At 33.6% G+C, this 24,429-nt stretch overlaps 1 protein-coding gene across 6 annotated transcripts in view; it reads right to left on the minus strand.

The window, feature by feature from the left end:
* The window catches only part of Pcnx1 (pecanex 1), a 151,801-nt gene that overhangs the window by 21,998 nt on the left and 105,374 nt on the right, over positions 1 to 24,429 (minus strand). For all 6 annotated transcript variants that reach the window (XM_076849935.2, XM_076849934.2, XM_076849932.2 and 3 more), the window contains 8 exons: positions 23,272 to 23,364; positions 19,622 to 19,772; positions 17,247 to 17,388; positions 16,331 to 16,508; positions 13,576 to 13,684; positions 12,672 to 12,801; positions 9,413 to 9,471; positions 7,182 to 7,397 (listed from right to left, as the gene is read on the minus strand). In XM_076849935.2, the coding sequence (XP_076706050.1) occupies positions 7,182 to 7,397; positions 9,413 to 9,471; positions 12,672 to 12,801; positions 13,576 to 13,684; positions 16,331 to 16,508; positions 17,247 to 17,388; positions 19,622 to 19,772; positions 23,272 to 23,364 (1,078 nt within the window). The remainder of the gene's footprint in view (positions 1 to 7,181; positions 7,398 to 9,412; positions 9,472 to 12,671; positions 12,802 to 13,575; positions 13,685 to 16,330; positions 16,509 to 17,246; positions 17,389 to 19,621; positions 19,773 to 23,271; positions 23,365 to 24,429) is intronic.

Raw genomic sequence — 24,429 nt, forward strand, 5'->3', positions numbered from 1 at the left:
ATTAATGGCTCAAAAACACAAGAGATTTAGAAAAGAGTTATATTTTATAGCAACTAAAAGTATGTAATTGATTTACTTTAGAACATTCATGTACAAATTGTAGGGGCATACTATATGTTCACTTCCTATAGAGTAACAATGTGCATTAGCACATTAAAGATGCTGGGAGTTTGTGCAGTAAAGGAACATCTTTAGTTAAGACTCATGAATTTCCAACTTTTTCAAATGTATTTACAACTGCATTCATATCAAATGAAAACAAAATGATTAAAAGTATATCTCTTAAAGAACACAGGAGATGGGTGTGGTAATGTCTGTCTGTCATCCCAGTGGCTTGGGAGGCTGAGGCAGGAGGATCACAAGTTTGAGACCAGCCTTGCCAACTTAGCAAGACCTTCTCTCACCAAGTTGAGGTGAGGTGAGGTGTAGCTCAGTGGTAGAGTGCTGACCTAGCACATGCCTACCCCTAGGTTCAATTCCCAGTACTGCAAAAATATAAGACAAAACTAAAACCCAATGGAAAAAAAAAACTGAATCAACCCAGGTACAGGAATATAGCTAGCTAGACATGCAGAACTCAGAAGAATCTGAGCTCCATTTGGAATCATCCATACTTCCAAGCAGAAATACTATATGTATCAAAGTTATTTGGCTCTATAACGTTACTAGTATATTACAATTTAGCGTTAAGTAAAAATTATTTTTTTCAGTTCCCAATTATAACAATAATTGATTAGATTACACAGTCAGCATTTGAGGCTTACCTGCTGATATAATTTCTATTAGGCGTGAGTTCTGATTATTCTGTACTAGCAAATACATGTTTGAAGTTATAATTTTTTATACAAGATACTTGTCAAATAATCATTCAAATGTACTAATACAAAAGTACTAATACAAAAACAGACTAAGTATACAATTAGACACAGCAATCTAGCATTAGTAAAATATCACCATTCCATTAATGTTCATTTTTATTTTATTCTGCAGTTTTGCTTCCATTTAATCTGTATGTTCCTTACATTATATAAAGACTAGAAAATGATTACACTTAATTGCATGTAGCACATATCTAAGTTAGATTATATTTAAAACAAATCCTACTGAATAATATACACCAAGCAGGTTTTAAAAACCACTATTTTAAGAGATATAGATGGTGGTGGTGTGATGATAAAAAAAAAAAAAATAAGACTAGGAGCTGGGGTTATGGCTTAGTGGCAGAGCGTTTGCCTAGCATGTGTGAGGGACTGGTTTCAATTCTTAGCACTGCATATAAATAAATAAAACAAAGGTCCACCTATAACGAAAAAAGTATTTTAGAAAAATAAGGATAAAAAAAGTTATTTGGGCAAAGCTAAGGAACAATATTGTTTAGTATTCTATGATCTTCAACAATTTTATTATTTCATTTTCTTGCTTAGTTAAAACTGCCAACAAAGTCATTCTACACAGTGGTGATAAGAAAAGCCCTTTTCTTGAACCTAACATTCACAAGAATACCTGCTGTGGTTGACTATCAATATACATACACATACATGCTTTACAACATATAAAAATGTGTAATTTTAAAAAATATTTTTAGTTGTCAATGGACCTTTTACTTTATATATATATATATATATATATATATATATATATATTTTTTTTTTTTGGTTATAGTTGGGCACAATACCTTTCTTTTATTTATTTTTATGTGGTGCTGTGGATTGAACCCAGGGCCTCGAGTGTGCTAGGCAAGAGCTCTACCACTAAGCCACAACCCCAGCCCTATCAGTGGACCTTTATCTTATTTATTTATATGCAGTGCTGAGAATCAAACCCAGTGCCTCACACATGCCAGGCAAGCTCTCTACCCCTGAGCCACAAACCCAGCCACAAATATGTGCAATTTTGTAGTATGTTTTAAAAAAGAAAGAAAATGAAATGTAATCAAATGTTTTCTGGCATTTTTAAGATATTCATATTTTCTCCTGTGGCCTATTAAAATAGAACAAATTCATTAATTTGCTTTCTACTACTTGATTTCAAACAATGAAAACAGTCTGAATTTGTGTGGGGTACTTAAAAAAAAAAAACACTGCTGAATCCTGCTTATTCTAGAATTGGTCAATTTTTGCATCTATAAATACAAATAAAATTAAACTATACTTATTTTTACTCTTACTTTGACATCAATATTATATTAGTTTTGTTAAAAGCCTTGAGAAATTTTCATTCTTTATCCATGTGCTAGGACAAGTTGGACAACAGAAAAATTATCCAATTTCCAGATGAAATGTCCTGAGCCACTTTTTAAAAGTATCATAGTATTAAGAGTTCTCTTTTGATTTTATGTGTTATTACTTCATTTTACTCATTTTGCTATCTCTTTACAGAAGTTGGTAAAAATTTTATTTAAAATTTTTATTCCTTTGAGATAGGGTCTCACTAAGTTGCTTGGGGCCTCCCTAAATTGCTAAGGCTGGCTTTCAATCTGTGATCCTCCTGCCTCAGCCTCCCAAATCACTGGGATTACAGGTGTGTATCACTGCACCTAGCTGATAAAAGGTTTTTTATTATTTATTTATTTTTGTGCCAGGGATTGAATCCAGGGGCACTCAACCACTGAGCCACTTCCCCAGCCTTTTTTATTTTTTATTTTGCTCAAAACCTCACTAAGCTGCTTAGGCTGCTTTGAATTTGTGATCCTGCTGCCTCAGCCTCCTGAGCTGTTGGGCACATGCCTGGCTGATGAACAGTTTTTAAATAAGGAAATAACATAATGAGAGCTGCATGTTGTACGTGTTACTTGGTTAGTGGTGTATGGAGAACAGATATGGCAAAAGGGAATTTGGAAATTCTAAAGTTCAATAAGGTCCTTTTTCAGAGTAGCAGAATAAGTGAATGGGATAATTAAATTTAAGGAGGATGTTTTCGTTCTCATATGTCAACCCCTTTCCCATGAGACTATCTACAGCTTCAACATACCCCAGTAACATATTTTCCTCAGAAAATAAAGTCAATAGTAAGTATAAGAATATTTATAATTGAAAGAAGAATTTTGAGATTTGCAAAGTGATTTTAGCATATCTATGAGAAACCATCCCAATTGTTCCCTGGATTACCTATGTCTTTCAGCCACTCAGAGTAAGTATTACAAGTAAAATGAAAAGAACTAAAAATCTTGAAAAGTGAACATATTCAAATGAATTTGAATAAAAAGTAAAGGAATCCAATCAATATAACAAACTTTTGACATGGTAATTTAGAATTGGAAAAGTGTTCTTGATACAAGTAACACAAATAGTGACAACAGTAGATGCTGTAATCAGAAATTTATAATATGGAGAATAAACTGGTAACTCTAATTTTTCACATAAGACTTGCAGGGCAAAGAATCTTGAAATTATTGGTAAAATAAAAATGGAAATAAAAAAATACATGAATGGGTTTAACTAAGACCTATAGGAAATTTATAAAGAAATCTGTTCAGTTAAATACTGCTTGAAATTAACCACCAAAATTAAATTTAATTTGTGTAATTGAGCATACCCCAGAAATACACCAAAACACTCAACAGATCCACATATTTGTTTGGCAAGAAAATACATTTGGGGTAGAAGAAAGTAGGTGGGACAAGGGGTAACAATGATAACCAAGAATCACATCAATATTTGAGGAGCAAGAACATAATCACACCCATGAAGAGTTCTGGAATGAAAAGGAGAAGACAGCATTTTAGTCAATCTACAAAGTTAGCAAAGTTATTAGATACTAACTGCTGTGTGTGGTAAGTGCTGAAACAAAATGACAATTGAAGCAGATGTGATTTCTGCCCCTGAAGTTTGGCCAAGTTCAACCTTGGCCAAATCCAAGTTAAGGATGGTTTTTGTATTTTTTAAAGATTATTTAAAAACAACAATAAAGAGTATCCAACAGAGAAAGGGCAGAAAGTCTAAAATATTTACCATGTAACTCCCAACAGGAAAAGTTTACCAACCCCTAGGGCTAGAGAAGAAATAAACTTTGAACAAATAAACATAAATAAATATAAAATTATTTCTGTGATAAGAACTAAGAAAATTAAAATAAGGTAAGATGAAATGTAATCATGTGGGACACGTGGTCAGGGAAGGCTCTTTGCAAAATGACACATAGGGTAATCCCTAAGTATAATTAAGGAATTAGCCAGATGGGAGGTTGGTGGGATAAGGGAGATGATGGGGCTTTCTGGGGGGAAAATGTGGGGTGACAAGGAGTTCTTAGTTAAGAACTGAACACATCTAAGAAACTGGAAGGTGACTAGAGTGGGCGAGGAGAGTGGGGTAGAGTGAGAATGCAGAAAATGGCAAACCCAAATCATTTAGCATTGTAGGATGTGTTAGAGTATTTGAATTTTAATTTAAGCGTATCAGAAGCCACTGAAAACTTTCATGCACAGGAATGACATGATCAACTCTAAAAAAAAAAAAAAAAGAAAAAGAAAACCAAAATACCAACACAACATCTGAATGAATTACAGCTATCCTTGCTATCCAAATCTAGCCATGTGTTCATATAGTAAGGGATAGTATGTTTCCAAATTTGACTTGAATTTTGATTGATAAACAACTACAGCTTGAACAGCCAAGCATTTGTCCAAAAACTTATTTCAATCTATTCAGTCAGTACCAGAGAGGGAAAGTTGGGAAAACGAGAATTTGTATCATTTTTTGATTTGATGAATTTATCATCAATATTATAGTAGATAAGTATGATAGTAGATAAGACCAAGTGATAAAAAGACATTCTTCCATTTCACAAAAGTAAAGGCTAGAAAAAAGCCTCCCCATGCATTTTGTTGTTGTTGTTTTTTTAATTAAGTTAAAAAACTAGGTGAAATCCTCAGGTCCCAAAAGTTAAAGGAAGGTAAAAGTTCTAGCAGCGGTAAGTCTGAGGGTACAGTGTAGACTTTTACATAAGTCCACTTGGATTACATTTGAACAGGATGGGGGTAGATGGAATTAAGGTCCAGAGTAAATGGAATAAAGGTGCAAGGTTGGGATGGAAAGGCAGAATCAAACATCCACCCGATAAGAGGAGAATATTTTAGGAACAGAAGAGGGGAGACAAAGTGTTACAAATGAAAAATATCAATATTTATGACAATTTGAGCACTGTGTAAGTACTAGTTAACAGAGTAGTTTCTAGGGCTAGGGCTGTAGTTCAGTGGCAAAATGCTTGGCTATCATGTGTGAGACACTTGGTTTGATCCTTAGCACCACTAAAAAATAAATAAATAAAGGCATTCTGTCCATCTACAACTATAAAAACAAAAACAGAATGGTTTCTAGACAAGCACTTGCTCTACCACAGAACTCCATAACAAATTTTCTGATTCAATATCAAGGTAACAATTAACCTTTAGGGCAGAGATCTGATTGATTCTCTTCCTAGTCAAATGTTTTCTTATTTCCTACTCCAGACTAAAAACACTACAAAAAACTTCTTAGGATAGAACAAAAACTCTCTAAAGCTCTTTAGTTCAAATGTTCCCATACACCAAAAGATATTCAAACACAGGATTTGAAATTCCTATAAAAGAAGTTTCTATTTTATGCTTAGAAGTTATTCAACTTAAGGGGGCTGGGGCTGGGGCTCAGTGGTAGAGCACTTGCCTGGCATGTGTAAGGCACTAGGTTCGATCCTCAGCATCATATAAAAATAAGTAAATAAAATAAAGGTATTGTGTCCATCTACAACTATTTAAATAAAAAAAGAAGTTATTCAACTTAAGATGTGGAGAAAAAGGAACACTTTTACACTGTTGGTGGGATTGTAAATTAATACAACCACTATGGAAATCAGAATGGAGGTTCCTTAAAAGATAAGGCATGGAACCATTATACAACCCAGCTTTATCACTCCTCAGTGTTTATCCTGAAGAATTAAAGTAATAAAACCACAGTGATACATGTATAACCATGTTTATAGCAGCACAATTCACAATAGCCAAACTGTGGAACCAGTCTAGGTGTCCATCAAAAGAGAAATGGATAAAGAATCTGTGGTATATATACAATGAAGTTTACACAATGAAGTTTACTCAGCCATAATGAAAAATGAAATTACATCATTTTCAAGAAAATGGATGGAACTAGAGATCATTATGTTAAATGAAATAAGTCAAACTCAGAAGGTCAAGAAACTTATGTTTTCGCTCTTACGTGGAAGCTAGAGAGGAAAAAGGAAAAGGAAGGTGGGGGCAGATCTCACAGAAATCAAAAGGAGATCAGAGGAAAGGGACAAAGCAGTAGGAGATGGGGAGGAGGGAAACTGCTAGGGAGTGATATTGGCCAAATTATGTTGTTATATTGTGTGCCTGTATGACTATGCAAAAATAAATCCCATCATTATGTACAACTATTAAAAAATGGAAAAAAATGAGTTAATACAGGTAAAGTGCACAGAACAGTATCTGGCACATAGTGTGTGTAACAAATGTTAGCTGTATTAATAAAACAAAAAAGAAGTTATTTAACTTCTAGGAGTTGACAACAACAAGCTGATATGTTTCTGAATGTACCAGTTTCTGTGAAGAAACAGCTTCATTTGTCAGTAAATAAAACTGTGGAGAGCATGTGGAAGAGGCATAAGCAGTAACTACTTAATAGACATGAGGTTTTATTTGGAACTAGACAGAGGTGGGAGTTGCAGAACACTGCAAATGTACGTACAAAATGCCAGTGATTTCTTCATTTTAAGTGGTTAATTTTAGGTGAATTTCACTTTTTAATTGAAAAAAATTGTTGAGGACAATGGCATGGCGACTCTCTGAACATTACTCAGTCAACCACTCTGTCTTACACAACACAACATTCTATGTCACTATCCACTGAGCAAACATATGCAATTTGTCACAAAAGGGCCTGGCAAAAGACCAAGCAAAGAGCAATAGAAGTTCAATATCACCAGGTAAATAAGTTGATCGTATACTAATGCTACTACATTCACATATAATGTAACACCAAAAAATTACTCTCTAGTGACTATGTAATTGGGCGAGGGGCTAATAATTACTCTTTTGACAACTTTTCTCTTTCCATAATCCCAAAAATCTAATTTTATGAACACTTTCAATTTGAGATATAAACACACAAAACTTAGATGCTGTAGAAAAGAAGTACAGTATAAAAATAAAAGATGAATGAATGTCCTACCTCTGAATTCCAGGCCCCGCAGCTGGAAAGTGACGAGACCATTGCCTATTTCTATAAGGTGTACTAATGCATTGAGATAGTCAGAAGCAAGGATGAAACAATCCCCAGTACTGTAGTTTCCCCACCGTCCCAGTAACAAATCACCACAGAGGCTGTGCTGCAGGGATCTGGTTAAATGTTCATAGAAGATGGAATTCAGATTATTGTCATCTGATCCTACAAGAAGGGATTAAACAAAAAACCAAAATGTCAGATTTTACCTTAGTCCCTTTCATACTGACAAATGAGATTGTTAAAAATATCAATACTAACTTCCAGCTCAGGTTGTATTTATATTTACTTGAATAGATAAATAATACTCATACCCTTACAATTTCTACATAAAAATGAAACAGGATGATGAGCGAGGTTTCAGAATTGAGAGAGGTTACATAATTTCTCCTAGGGTTCCCATCCATGTAATGTGGGAATTTGATAAGATACAATCTAAAAACTTTTCCACCTTTTTAACAGTCCATTACTTATAATTCATGTACAGTTACTGCTATTCAATGACATGTGCCTTATAGTTAAAACTATACAGATAAATGAAAAAGAAAATATTCAGAAGGAGAACAAAAAGATTATTTGGTAAAGGAAGTGAGTAAAATATATAAGACTTGAACAAGACAGTCCAAACAAAGAGAAGTTAGTCAAAAAGATCCTGAATATCAAGATGTTTGATATTTAGCAAAAATAAACTGTACATGCAAATGTAGAAAAAAGAACCTACAAATGGTACATTAGGGTTCTCCTGTAAGAAAAACATTAGTATAAAACAGCATGAATGAGATGGCCTCCTCTAGAAGTAACCCATCAAAAGCAACACCCTGTAAGTGGGTACCCCAAAGGACAGTACTAGAGAATGGCAAAACGTCAAACCTTAGTAATTATTTTAAACTCAAACTAAATATTCAAATAATGAAAGGGGAACCCTAGGTTCTAATGGCAATAAAATGATTGTATCTAACTCTATGCATGCCCAATACAAAAGTGATTTTGTCCTGTGGGAAGCATCAGGACAATTCCAGCCCCTCATAGTATCCACTAGACTTGAGATGGTTCTTTTCTCTACCAGAATGTGATGGTCACAGTCATTAATATCAAAAAGCTAGTACTCCTTAATCAAGTATTAAAATTAAAAACCAATTAGAGGGCTGGGGATGTGGCTCAAGCAGTAACACGCTTGCCTGGCATGTGCGGGGCGCTGGGTTCAATCCTCAGCACCACATAAAAATAAAATAAAGATGTTGTGTCCACTGAAAACTGAAAAAAAAATATTTTAAAAAATTCTCTCTTTCTTCTCTCTCTCTCTCTCTTTTAAAAAAACAATTAGATCCTTATAGTTTTGTTTTTCAGATGCATATAGTATTTTAAAGGAAACTTATAAGTCAAATAGATACAAATATTTCAGTCTATTTGAGAGTAATGTTTCTTTAACACACTTAGGTTCTGGCTGTTTGTTAGTCCTTCACAACTGTGACAGTGAAATTCATTTTCTCTGGTAGATTACTATTGGAGAGCCCAATAAAATCATGTTTCCCAAATAATGAAACTAAGAACCAGATTTTAAATAATGGTAATGCCACCAAAGTGCCACCCATTCAAGCCATATCCTAAGTGGTCATTTGGTCCCTCATAGATGACAACTCGATACATAAAAAACTAACATTACATTAACATTTACTTATGAATTCAGGGACGGGCAGAAGCCAACATATTAATGAAATGTGCTGTATATCCTTCAACACACTTGACCAATTTTACTTTAAATGCTTTCTACTTTTTAATCTATGTAAGAATAACCTTTCAATGGTATTTTAAAATTTCCCATCAGCATTCTTTAAATGCATTTTATTAAGGATAGGTATAAGCCAGGTATAGTAGCATATGCCTGTAATTCCAGCTGCTCTGGTGGTCCGAGGATCACAAATTTAAGACAGCCTGGGTAACAGATTAAGAATCTATCTCATTTAAAAAAAAAAAGATAAGTATACAAATTGGAAATAGTCTAATTCATATATACTATACTTTGCTAAAGTAAAACAAAGCAAAGGATATTAGTTTTTAAAAATGACTAGTTGGAACTCAAAGAATTCTAACAATGATAAATAAATGTATAGTTACATATTACATACACATGACAAATAAAATCTTTAATGTAAGGCCTTACTCACAAGTAGAGTTATTACCTGGATTTCTATCAAGCTGGGAAGCCAATCTGGTATTTGAATGATCTACTCGTTTTGTGCTAAGGAGGACAAAATAAAACACATTTAATTTCTTTACACTTAAAAAAAATTTAATAAGAGTAAGGGAACTGAACACAGTGGCATGCCTATAAACCAAGCAACTTGGGAAGCTGAGGTAAGAGGATCAACAAATTCAAGGACAGCCTGGGCAACTGAGATCCTGTCTTAAAATACAAAATATAAAGGGTTGGGTTTGTAGCTCAGTGGTAGAGCATTCCTGAGTTCAATCCCCAGTACTGCAAAACCCCAAACGAAAACCAAACGAAACACAAGGAGGGAACTATAGGATCCAGATCAAATAATATTGCTTTAGGAAAATCTCTGTTCCTAATATATTGATAAACTCCTTGGCAGCACACTTTGTTTGCTTTTTGTAGTTCTGGGGCTCGAGCCCGTCTCATGCGTGGTGGCTAAGTACTCTACCACTAAGCTACATCCCTAGCTGGTAGCACAATTTTACAAACAGTCTTTTAACCTTTACCATACATAAACATAGCAGGTTTTTCTCCCCCTAGCAGATGTAACTGCAGAGTGTGTAAAAAGACATACAGGGGTGGTACAGTGCAGGGAGGGGTAAGAGACCAGAATGAAAAATTGCAGGCTGCATAAAGTTCTCAGAAATTCACAGTACATAAAACATTCTTTGCAAGGGGAAGGCATACCTATTAAAGCTCAGTGGTATTGTGTCTAGTCTTTAGAATGGTGGTTCCAAAAATGCAGACTGTGAAACCAGGATTTTTTCAAGGACTTTTCCAGATCAAAACTATTCTTCTAGGGTTGGGGGTGTTGCTCAGTGGTAGCGTGCTTGCCTAGCATGTGTAAGGCCCTGGGTTCAATCCTCAGCACCATATAAAGATAAATAAATAAAATAAAGGTATTGTGTCCATCTACCAACTACAAAAAAAAAATATAAAAACACAAAACTTTTCTTTTAATGATGCTGAGCTGTTATGAGCCCCTTTCCCCTGGTTTGACAACTGCACTGAAGGTGCAGAAGCACAGTGGGTAAAACAGCTGATGTTTGAGCACAAATCAAGGCAGCAACACCAAACAGTACTATCCCTCACTGTCACACATGCACAAAAAAACAAATGGACAGTTTCACTTAAAATATCCCTAATAAGGCCATAAAAATGTGAATTTTATTAAATCTCAGTTCCTTAGTATGGCCTCTTTAATGTTCTGTATGGCAAAATGAGAAAATACAGAGAAAGCACTTCTGCTGCATTCTGAATGGCTGTCCTAAGGGAAAGCATGTGTGCAATCATTAGAATTATAAGCCAAGCTAGCAGCTTAAAACACACACACACACACACACACACACACACACACACACACACATAATTTTTACTTGAACAGCTGTTGAGGAAATTGAAAATTATTCATATGGGTTATTTAATAAACATTTCTCAACAACAAAGAAAATGAATCTGTCATTTCAAGGAAAACAACTGGTAATATCTGTTCACATTGACAAAATTCAAGTTTTATGCAAAATTTTACAATGTGGAAAAAACTTGTATCCATCACCATGAGCCTGATGGCTTCCCAATATTTTGTTATTTCTTTTGAGATTGGCAGTAATATTAATGAATATATTTTTTAAGCACTACATAAAGAACTGTGTCAACATTTAGAAGATGTCTTTTACTCAGTAAAACAAGATTTTTCTAAGTGAATAATATATAATGTTATAAAATAATACATGAGTAAATAATACATGAGTATTAGTAATAATACATGAGTAAAAAGATTCATTCAAAATACAAGATAGATACATAAATATTGATGTTACAAAATTCCAAAAACAATTTAAATTCCACGCTGTGCTTACTTTTAAGAGTCTACCATTTGTTGAGTTTTAGTGAAGGATCAAGGAAAAAATATCCACAATTGCTTTAAATGTCTATGGAAATATTCCTTTTTCAACTACCTGAGTGAGGCCAAATTTTCTTCATATATTTCAAGCAAAATAGCATAACAACAGAATGACTACAGAAGCAGATAAAAGAATTCATCTGTTTGTTAACAAGCCAGACATTAAAAGATTTGCAGTGCTGAAAAACAATGAATTCTTCCAATTTTTTTTGGTTGGTGGGAAAATATAGTTATTCTTAAACCTATGGAATTTTCAACAATTTTTAAGATTACTAAGGGATTCTGAGACCAAAATACTTAAATAACTGCTATCACAGGATATGACTTTGGGTTGGAAGTTGATCCAGAATAGGATACAAATAACAGTGAAATTTGCCAAAATGAGAAATACTATGTGTGGTTTTAGGTAAGGAACTGTAATCAAAATTTCAAACCCACAAGCCAATTCACTATTTCAAAGATGAGACCACAATTTTTCTCCAGCAAAAATGCCAATGTGTGAAAATGTAGGGAAAAAAAAGCATTCGTGGAGATGGCCAACAGAATCATAAATTTGCATAAGCTCTTTCGAAGGAACTAAGCATACTTTATGTACAAAAATGGTCATTAAAAACTTTTTCTTCATGAAAAAGCAGAGATAACTTATAAATATAATTTGGATCTCACTGGGCACAGTGGCATACACTTGTAACTAGTGACTCAGAAGGCTAAGGCAGGAGGATCACAAGTTCAAAGGTAGCATCACTTAAAGAGGCTCTAAGCAACTTAACAAGATTCTGTCTCAAAATAAAAAATAAAAAGGCTGGGGATATAGCTCAGGGGTAAAGTGCTTCTGGGTTCAATCACCAGTATCTCCCCCAACCCTACTGCCACCACCAAAAAAAAAAATTAGATTTCAAATAGTCAGCTACTGCTAAGAAAACTATGAGGTAATTCATTGTAATATTAGGTAGCATAAAGGTTCAGAGTATTATTAATGAGGAATAAGTTTAAGAAATGTCACTGAAAGAAAAAAGAATGCAAAAATGAGTATACTTAAATTAGAATTATGTTTTTAAAAATCTCATGAGTAGAAAAAAGAGATACAGTGATTTCCCTCAATTCTATCACATAATCTTCATATTTTAAAAATATTTATAAATTTTTAGCAAAACTATTTCAACATGTAGCTCAGCGATAGAGTGCCCCTGGTTCAATCCTCAGTACCCTCCCTCTCAAAAAATTCACAATTATGAACCACAAATAACTTATACTAATAATACTGTCAATAGTTTTTCCTTATAAAAAAGAAATTGTCTTTTAAGCATTTTAGTTTACTCACTTATAATCTCTCTCCCAGAATTTCACAGGCCGAACATAAGAAGTGATAAATATTGCACTTCCTAGAAAAGGGTTTAGTGGAGTAGAGAAGAAAGCTGATACAGCAGCCTGAATAAACAGCATGGCTGAATCTATGGGAAAAGTGGTTAAGGAACTTAAGATTCATCTGAGCATGTATACACACAGACATGAAGAATAACAACAAAAAAAATTCACAAACACATTTAGATTACAGTGATTACAGAAATAAAGTTCACAATATAAATACAAAAGAGGATGTCACTGGACACCACAAGGGCATACCAACAGAAAAACAAAACAAGGAAAATATGAATTGATCTGATACTTTGAAGGGAGCCAAATAAATATTTGCTAATACATATTTGGTAAAAGTCCATGTATCAATTTAGAAAGAAATGCTCAGGTTTAATTTTCCTTAAAAGTATCAAAGTCTGCCTTTTAACATCACTGGTGTCATTAACCTTGTTATTATTTAGAAAATATTTTTAAGAAATGAAGAGAATACAAAATTTCAGACAGTTCAATTATAATTGCAAAAGTGTTTTGTTTATTAAAAATATTTCTAAACATTCTGTGTACATTAAAATATTTTTTATTTTTAGATTTTAATAACATTCATATTAATTTATATTTAAAATATGGAATTTTAAGTTAGCATTATTTAACTACAAAACTTTTTCTCATGTTTAGATGATCTGTGGGCCACACATGTTAATATAAGTTGAACAATCTAAATCAGGATAGATCAGAACTAAAAAGAATGAGTGTTTCATAATTTACATATAGTATCCTATATTCTATGCCTATGAAAGGTTTTGCTTGTAAATCAACATTCTCATCAGGGATATGACTATCCATTCTCATAATTTTAATTTGAAGGATACGAGGCACTGCAAAGGGCTGAGCAAACGCATGGAAAGCAGAACCCCATGTAATCTGCCACGGGGCGATGTAGGTATATACAAACTGCAACTTATAGAGGAGTTCCCAAAGCTGTAGGAGGAAAAGAATACCCATCAGCAAAAAACTTAATCAGATATTTGAATTAGAAAATGAAAGTCCTATGAAATATATTTTCTTCCTACTAGAGAAACTGCACTGAAATTATCTGCCATTTGCATAACAGAAAAAGATTCATCATTGCCAAAATGCTGAACTTATTTTTAAATAAAAATATCATTTTTTTAAGCAAAGATGGTTAGCTGACTTGTGGATTTGTGTTTCATTAATTTAAGAAGTTCTATGCCCTCTATTGGCCTGTCATATTACTACTTTTACAAGCAAAATGAAGAAAGGTAACAAGAAGCAAAATAACAATCCTTGGGGGGAAAAATACATCTAGATAGCTGTAATGCTTAAGTAAAACATTTTATTCTAAAATACATTTTCCTCAAATTTTAGTGTTCTGGAAACTGAGTATGTTTCAAAGGCAATGTCAAAAGGAGTGTGAAAATACCAATTGTTTACAGTTGTCACTGCCTGTTTGCATAGGAATTTTGTTGCATATACCTGACATTTGTTCATAATTTCAATTGTTGTCAATGGAAACATAATACACATTTTAGTTATTTAACTTTGAATCTGTCATTGTTGTTGAACAATTTTCAACCCTGAAACAGGGATACTGTGTTTGTCCAAATCAGTCTCTGCACATCAGGCAATACAAAACCTAACTCTTGAAATAGATCACAAGAATCTTAAAAAGCAAAAATTTTGACTAATTTGGTGACATGATTAGACACAAACATCTCATCTCTTAAAGTACTTAAGTTGATTTACAAATGACTTGTTTTGACTTCCAATTTAAAAAAAAAAAAATCAGGGCTGGAGGATATAGCACAATGGTAGAGGGCTTTGCTTGCATGTGTGAGGCCCTGGGTTCAATTCCCAACACTGAAAAATCAATCAACTGAAAAAAATCACAATTTCAACCCCATCAGAAATGCAGATGAATCCCAGTATTTTTAGCCATGAGTCAAAATCATGCTAATAATCTTAGTACTAATGTGAAAAGGATCACATGAAGTAGAAGAAACATGTATATCATCATGATGTCTTTAGAACTACTTAAAAGGAGTAACTTGGGAAAACTAAATTTGAAGCAGACTGTACTCAAATAGGTGTGTAGTGGGTGGATAATAACATTTTTGTCTACATTTAATTAAAAGGTTTATTAAATTGATGATATCTTAGAATAAAAATATATCTAAAGAGATCTCTTAAATATTACTTGCTTATTATCACTGTTCTTTCTAGTGACATACAAAAGGCAAACTCCTTAAGAGCTTTCTCTGCTTTTTTCACTAATTAATAGCCTATGTATCTAGAATACTTCTGAGAAAAGGTATGTTCCCTTCCAGAATATTCGAAAATGAAAGGATTTTCAAATGTAGGATCAAATGAAAGGATTAAGAAAATCCAAACTAATGTAGAGTTAAGTGTACCAGCTGTAGTTCACATATTGCTTAGGTTATGTTTTACTTCAGCTTTCACTTATTTCCAACCTGTATAAGACACAATACAATTTTCAATCAAAGTATCACAGTTTGTGAGAAACCACATGCTTCTTTATACAAACAATTCTCTGATTCACTTTTTGGTTTTGTCTTTTGGTTAATAGTCATGCTGACAAGAAGAAATAAATGATTAAAATGCATATAAATTAGTGATTAAACAAATGTATTACTGGAATAGTTTAAAGGGTATTTATCATAATATTGAAAATGACTACCACTAAAACCTTGTCTGAATTAATTGCTTTCCATTTTCACTGTTCCATCCTAGGTCAGACCTCCGTCACATCTGAATCACTGTCACACTCTTAAACTGTTCTCCATACCTTCAGGTTCTCTTTCCCATTTCATCCCAAATGTGGCTGACCAGGCTAACTTGCCTAAAATTGGACTTTCATTGTATTTTGTAGCTGTTCATTTGCTTCAGCTCTCTGTTACCTATCAAATGGGATAATATATGTCAAAGTCCTTTGTATGTGGTCAGTGTTACCATAAAATCTAATTACTATTTAATTTACAAACAATCTGACTATACAACCTATTTGAGAAAGGTAGTATGTTTCAGTAGAAACATCCTTGCTTTAAGAGGCAGAAGATCTGGATTTTGTCATCTCATTTATAAAGGGCATAAGAACACTTATCTGAAGGAAAATAATGAATTTTAGAAGCATTCTGTAAATTTCAGAGTATTCTGTCAAGTTAATTTCTGGTTGCTCCCATATGGCCTTACTGTCTTCATTCAGTTAGCAGGTTATTCTTCACTAGAATTTATTCCCTCTATCTATCCAGTCACCCAAATTCAACTATTACCACTTATCTTTCTAAAATTATTCAAAACCACACTCTGCTTTGGAAGATCCTACATAATGTTTCTCTATATAACTTAATTTTAATGTTTCTCTATATAACTTAATTTTATCTTCCTAATTATAGCAAAAAATATATCCTTTATGAACCACTATGACTACATTGCTTAGGGATTCTAATATGCTCTAAGTAAACTGACAAGAGATATTAATTAAAAGACAACAAATCAGTGAAATATATGCATAATCTTCACAAAGTACTGTATTACTTAGAGGGATAGTTTTTGCAGGCAGAGACATTCCTTTCAGTGATAAATTACCTTGCTGAACAGTATGGACATGAAGAAAAGATCCAATAGCATGGTCTCTGAAAAAGCTTCATAGTCAAATTTGAAAAAGAGCATAGTAAAGATGACTGTGACATACTGATACGTAGGGCTGCTAAAAGAGGATCGCAGCAACTTCAAGCCAGCAATGGTGATCATTAAAGCACCTAATCTGTAACATAAAAAAGGCACAATCCATCAACTCATGGCTGATCACACTGGAACATTCGCTAATTTTAGAAAAATGACCAATTTACTAGACTTACAATATAGAGATCAAATTTAAACTTGCAAAAATTATTTATATACAACACAAATCACATCTTGAAAGGATCCAATTAGTATGATATTCTCTTTCAACAGTATTATTATAATTCTAATCCTCTATGAGTCTAAGCACATTTTTAAAAAATGGGTAGTATTGTAATTCTGTCATCTGGTTCTTTAATTTCACAGTATTTCTATCACTGTAATGTCAATTACATTTAGCACATGAAAAACATAATACTTACTCCAAAACATGTATCTATAGTAGGGGATAGGCCATGGGATAACCATGAAGGCAACTGACCATCTATATGGTACAACTTACACAGTACACAAAACCAACCATCCCCCAGACCTGTCATCTAATATTAAAAATTAACCTTAATAAATGTCTCTCATAAAATATCAGTTGACAATGAGATGTTTGTAGTAGTGAATTTGCTAACAACAACAGTAGATGTTTCAAAGAGGGAAGTGAAAGACAAAATTTCACCTGAATTTTTCACCTTACAATGCCAATTACCACAGAGACACTCGATGGATATCTGGACCTTGATCAACAACCAAAGACACTGTATTGTAATACTGTTGTTAGAAACAGTCCCCAAGAGTCAGACTTAGACTAGAAGATTATTGTACTTACTCTGTATCCAGTTTCTTTGGACTGGCAATTGTCTCTGCACTACTACTAAGTTCATTGAGAACAATCAGTGGATAGATAATATTCTTCTCAACAAAAAGAAGCCACACATGAAGTTTTTCAAACCACATCATAGTAGCTGCATCTAACAAGGCAATGTAAGTCAAGAAGATCATGTGTCATCCAATGTATAAAGTAGTCTGGCAATGTGACAAGAAAGGAAACTCTCACAAATCAAATTAGCTCTACACTATAAATAAAAATGTAAAAATCTAGTATTTTAACCATTGTCACTCTGATTAATTGTGAAATACTTACCAACGTGCTATTTGGAAATGACATATTTAAATGAATTTCATTTTAAACTTTAATTCTTTTTTTCTTTCTTTCTCTTTTTTTTCTTTTCTTTTCTTTTCTTTTCGGTACCAGGAATTGAACTCAGGGGCACTCAACCACTAAGCCACATCCCAGCCCATTTCTGTTTTTTATTTGGAGACAGGGACTCATCAAATTGCTCAGCGCCTCGCTATTGCTGAGGCTGGCTTTTGAACCAATGACCCTCCTGCCTCAGCCTCCCTAGTTGCTGGGATTACATTGTGACTGGCTTAAATTTTAATTCTTAAAACCTGTTTTTAACTAACTTTTTCTCACTTTTTGCTACATCTCAAAGAGAAAAGGTTACTGAATGTTATTAGGCTGCCCCAAGTTCCCAAATAAATATCTATTATTTATTTTTAAAATATTAAGATATAGACATATACACATATATATAATTATAATATCTCAGAACCTATGAGAATTTATTATTTGAATTCATATACTTCATAAGAGTCACATTCATTTCCAATAAACTATCTTGAATAACATCAAAGATTTAATACATGGTTCTTCAGCTACCTGAGAGCAATATTTCCAGGCTTCTTTTTTTTATATTTATTTTTTAGTCATAGGTGGACACAATATCTTTATTTTATACTTATGTGGTGCTGAGGATTGAACCCAGTGCCTCACGCATGGTAGGCAAGCACTCTACCTCTGAGCCAGAGCCCCAGCCTCAATTTCCAGGCTTTTAATAAGTTCTCTAATTAATATTTTTTCTTTCAATTGCTAAAATCAGTAGGAGAAAAAAATGATTTCACTACTATTTAGTACTTTCAAAAATTTTAAAACATCAGGTTGATGCAAAATTTATAAAAAATTCAGACTTTTAAGTTAGAAATAAACAATATGGTCAATTATTCACTTAATTAAAAGTGCTTTTTTAAAACAAATTAGATATATTTGCTGTCATTCACGTATAAAAGCAATGCTAATAAAAAAAAATCTCATTCTGAGTTACTTCCATGATGCAGGGAACGGGTGAGTACTGATTCTCATAATTTCATATTGTATTCCCTTATGTAAAGAGCACATATTTTGTAAAAGGTCCTCACAGTGCTGCTCATGCAATCTACATATTAGTGTTGTATTATCACCTGCAGATCCAACTGGTGATGAAGGTTAAAGTGGCATCATGTTTCAATCAATTTCACTAAAAGGCCCAGGAAATTTGCTTTGAGAATATAAAGTCAAGTTTTATTTTTTATTTTTTTTCCTTTTAGTTGTAGATGGACACAATACCTTTATTTGATTTATTTATTTTTATGTGGCGCTGAGGATCAAACCCAGGGCCTCACACGTGAAGTGTGTGAGGCTCTACCACTGAGTCATAACCCCAGCCCTAAAGTCAAGTTTTTTACAGAAAGTTTTCAAAGGCTTCAGAATTTTCTAAAAATGTTAATGCATCTTCAAATGACGGAGAGGTTTATTTCTCCTTTTATAGCAATTTCATAATTGAAAGAAATGTCTGTGAAGAAAATTTTGGTTTATTTCATCACTGGTACAATAATAAATGACTTAGATATGAACATTTATTTCTCTAAAATGAGGTAGTATAGCATATCACTGGTCAAGGGGCCAATGAACAAGAAGTGAATATTTACAAAGGAAAGAAAAATGAAGCAACAGCTTGCCAAACAGACAGGCCTCATATCTCTTTTTGAGTCATTTTATAGTTTATCCAAAATCTGAACTAAAAACAGCAATTAAAAATGTTTGTTTGGTTGGTTTTTTAAACTCTGGTAGGACCTAGTGTCTCTGGCAGAAATAACAACAAAGACCTTTTCAATTCCCCACTATCAAAAAAAACCACTCACTCAAACAAAAAGAAAACCATCATCCTGAAAAAGATCTGATTCATTAATAGGTTCAAATTTAAGGACAAGAAGCATAGCCAAGCTGTTTTCCAATGATATATACTTAGTCATCTATCAGCCTAGTAAAAAGAACACAACCTTAGTATTAATTAAAAAAAAAAAAAATGTTAAGGAAATACTTACTTCGAACTTCATACTGATTGTACTCCGCGGTCTTCAGCAGAGGATGAGAGAAACAATGCCATGGTAGCTGTTTCCTAACTTGAGGCAGCACATAGTGGGTTACGAAACCCACAAAGCCAACCAATGCATATAACACAAACTTGAGAGCAGGCTTTAAAAGAAAAAGAATTGAGAAAATTAGGAGTGACTTTAAGACTCACTTTGGAACCTCTCAACTGGGGGTGCAATTTTCCATTTGATAATAGAGAACAGCAAAGTCAGTTTTAGAACCTAAGAACTAAACATTTATCATAGTTACATTTCTAAGTTATGTAGCATGAAACATAAAGCTCATTAAAATCAAGCCATGAAAGATAATGACTGTTCTTATGTTACAGGTATTTTAAATGTGTAAACTACTTCCTTTGGTGTCTCACACTACTGTACAATAAGAGTGTGATTGGAGTTGTACTGCTTCCTGCTCCCAAAAATGTTATATACAATTTCAGAGCAATGTAATCAAATTGTTTTAACTAGCAGAGATAAAGGATATAAACCGAATAAAACTGAGTCTGAGAGCAGAGCAGAAAAAAAAAAAAGTATTCCACTTTATTTGTTCCTTCACACTGTATATTATTTGAATTCTATGTACAAAAGAGGGAATCAAGTATTCTCTCTTCAAATATTCTATGTAAGTCACATTTAGACATTCTGGAACCACTTGGATGTGAAGGAGCCTCCATTTGCACCTTGATGACCCACTGAACCGTACTTGTTTGGAAGTGGTCACAGACCAACAGTTTGATTATAATGTTTGAAATGTTAAATAAAATTAAATAATTATGCCTTTGCTTCTATATTAAACAATCATATTAAACTATCAGAACTAAATAAAACATATGACCCAATGGTCTGTGACAGATGAGACACAGGAAATAAGCCTGAACCCTGAAGGAAGGGAATAAAGGAGGTGAGCATGACTGCTCCAGCTTCCTGCCCTGGGTCTCCAGGTTGTCCCACAGGGAGGGGAACCCAAGCAAAGTCAAGCACACTGTGAGATAAGGATGTGGAACTCTAAAGTTTAGAAAGATCAGGTGGCTAGACTTCACCAGAAGAGACAGTGTATAAAAGAGAAAGCCACCCAGAGGGAGAACTCTGGATATCTGCAGAGGGTTCCCTTGGAATACTCAGGAAAATACCACTGCATGCAAGTGAGGAAATTACACAAGGGCAGGGAAAGAAGCTCACAAAGGGAGTGGAGCTATTACCTAGCACTCAGATAGGGCAGGAGAGTACCTGCTCTCACAAGCCAGACTGAAAGCGCTAAAGATTCACAGAGCACTGAGAAGAGACCTCAAAAGGATATTCTCCTCAGTAGTGGGGAATACCAGCTCTAGTACACATGAGGCCCTAGACCTACCTCAGAAACCTTAAAATTAAGGCCTGAAAGGTTCAGACTGTTACAAAATGCTTAACAGTATTCCAGAAAAAAGTTCAAGAATATTTCTGGAAATACAAAATTATCTGACACCTAAATGTAATATTTATAGTATGACATTCAATCAAAAATTACTGAGCGTACACAGACTCAGAAAACTATGACCCCTAGAGAGGGTAAGAAAATCAATTAATAAGAACTAAACTGTTAGTAGACAAAGACATTAAGAGTTGTAACAGAATATTTTATGTTCAAAAAGTCAAGTAAGGAAGGTAGACATTTCTGATTTTTATTTGACATAGAAAAGCTTTGGTATTTTATTTTTAAAATTTTTTTAGATGTACACAATACCTTTCTTTAAATTTATTTATACGTAGTGCTAAGAATCAAACTGCCTCACACATGCTAGGCAAGTGCTCTACTACTAAGCTACAACCCCAGCCCAGGGAGATATATTTTTTAAAATGACCTAAATAAACTTCTAGAGATTAAAAATGATAAATTATAAAAAATTATAATTCTGAGATTTAAGAAATGGGATTAATGACAGATTACACATATACAGAAAAAAAGATTAGTGAATTTAAAGACCTATCAATGACACCATTTAAAATTAAACACAGGGAAAAAAAAGGATGAAAATGAACAGAGCATCTGATAACTGAAATATTCTCGGAAGGCAAAGCTGTACATATTTGGAGTTCATGAAGCAGTGTGAGGACAGGGTGGAGGAAGTGGCAAGCTGGGAAAGGCAGGAGGAGAAGAACGGCAAAAACATCTGAAATAATGAAGGCTAAAATTTTCCAAATTTAATGAAAAGCTTAAACCCCAAACACAAAAACATGAGGAAATCTACATGAAGGCACATCATAATCCAATTACTCAAAACTAATGATAAAAGAAAATCCTACAAGAAATAGAGGAAGGAAAAAGGTCATCTACAGAGGAATAAAGATAAGGATAACTTGTGAGGAGTTGTGGCACAAGACTATTATAATCCCAAAGACTCTGGAGGCTGAGATAGGAGAATCACAGGTTTGAGGCCAGCCTCAGCAACTAAGCAAGGCCCTAAGCAACTTAGTAAGACCCTGTCTCAAAATAAAAATAAAAGGGATGGAGATGTGATTTAGTGGTAAAGCACCTCTGGGTTCAATCCCATTACCAAAAAAATTAAATAAAGTAACAGCAGCTTTCAAATCAGAAGCAATGGAAGCCAGAAGCAATGGAACAACATCTTTAAATACTGAAAGAAAAAATCCTGCCTTCTTAGAATTTTACACATAGTAAAGTATCTTTCAAAACCAATGGTGAGATAAGGACTTTCTCAGAAATACAAAGGCTGAAAGAATTTACAGATTCATACTATAAGAAATGTTCTAGTAAATCTTTCAGGTAGAAGGAAATATGGATCTACAGTAACTATGGTAATGACATGGCCCACAGGTAGAAGGAACTGTCCTTAAGGAACTATTGAGGAGTCTCTTCCATATCTGAGCCTGATTAAATAATAAGGTTCTAGGCTTTCCAGCTATCTAGAAATAAAACTTCGGGTTTTTTTTTTAAACTTTATTTTATTTATTTATTTTATGTGGTACTGAGGATCGAACCCAGGGCCTTGCACGTGTGAGGCAAGTGCTCTATTGCTGAGCCATAACCGCACCCCCGACTTTGGGGTTTTTTAGAAGATAATAAGGGCATCTTGCATATGGGAGGGATGCAAGTCATGGATGCTAGAGAGTGAACTGTGGTAGTCAGCCTCCAAAATGGTCCCCATGATCCTGGCTCCTTGGTGGGTATTTCCTTCTCACATTATACCAGGGTTTGTCTATGTGACCAATAGAATATGGCACAAGTACCAATGTATCATTTCCAATATCAGGATATAAAAGCACAGCTTCTGTCTTGGACTTTCTTTCTCTAGGATCACTTGTTCCAGGGGAAACCAGTTCCCATTTCATGAGGACACTCAGGCCTGCTATGGGGAGAACTACCTGGAAAGGAACTGAATCCTATAAACAACAAACCTCAGAAGATTGCAATATCATAAAAGATCCTAAGCTGGGGATTACTTAACTAAGCCACTCTCAGATTCATGACCCAGAAAAGGCATGAGATGTTAAAACCAAATGAAAAGTCATATATTTCAGTGCTATTGACAAACATTATAATCAAAATCAGAAATGAATTCAAATGTTATTTTCCCCCAACTGAAAGAATAAAATGATTCCTTTACCTGTAATACTGTGAACACCGTGCTTACATGAATAGCAAAATACAGCACACCAATTACAATGCATACCACTAAGTCAGACTGTAAACGCTCACTCTGTGGAACAAGAAAAAGAAATAATAACAGATTCAGAAATCTGTCTTTTATTCCCAACTGGCAACGTTTGAGAAATAATTTTTCACTGATACTCTTTAACACTTCTACATATTTCTTAAATATAATGATTATTATAGTAAATCTTATCTTCTTCCTCAATTTCTTTCCTTATCTATAGTGTCAAGGATATTAAACAACCAGTTTGCATGCTCTAAACATATTGCAATAGTTTTTTAGAATGAAGGTATTTTCCCCGCTACTGGTCAAGAGTTTTACATAGAAGAAAAGAAATTAGATACTTAAGTTATCATATCATTTTAAGGTTATCTCCCTTTAGAAAGTTATATTTTCATTGGTCTTTTGAAATGTTAAGACCACATGCATATGTCCTTAGAGGTTATACAGGTTGAGTACCCCTTAACTGAAATGCTTGTGACCATTTCAAAATTTGGAATCTTTCACATTTAAGAATATTTACCTAGACTTTATACCAATTGAGAAACCTTAAAACAAAAAGCCAAAGTTCAAAATGCTCCAAAATCTGAAACATTTTAAGCATCAATTTAGGAACATTTTGCATTTTCAAGATTAGTAATGCTGCACATGTAGAAAAACCCAGAAACCTCTTGATATTTCTGATATAAACTAGATTCAGAACCTCCTCTTATGCTTAACATGAAATATCCTTTGCTAACATGGAAACTAAAGTCAGAAAAAAAAACTGTTTCAATTATATCTTGAGGTAGTTTTGAATTTCTAAAGTTTTCTCTAGCTCATATCCACTAATAATTAAAAGTATGTCCTATTTGATACTTATGTAAATTTTGTCTTTCACAATGGAAATAATTTAGAAACTGGAGAATACTGTTCTGTTCCATAAAACAGATATGAATCTATAGAATTCATCTTCAAATAATTAATCAAAGAAAATAAACAATATTGTAATTTACTAAATTAGAAATATAAGATAATTACTGAATTTACTTAAGTATATTAAGATAGATTTGGCTATTGTTCTCTCCTTTAACATGGAAAATGCACAAACTTTTCAAATTGCCCTTGGCA

The sequence above is a fragment of the Callospermophilus lateralis genome, chromosome 3 (assembly GCF_048772815.1).
Source record: "Callospermophilus lateralis isolate mCalLat2 chromosome 3, mCalLat2.hap1, whole genome shotgun sequence".
Classification (NCBI taxonomy): Eukaryota; Metazoa; Chordata; class Mammalia; order Rodentia; family Sciuridae; genus Callospermophilus; species Callospermophilus lateralis.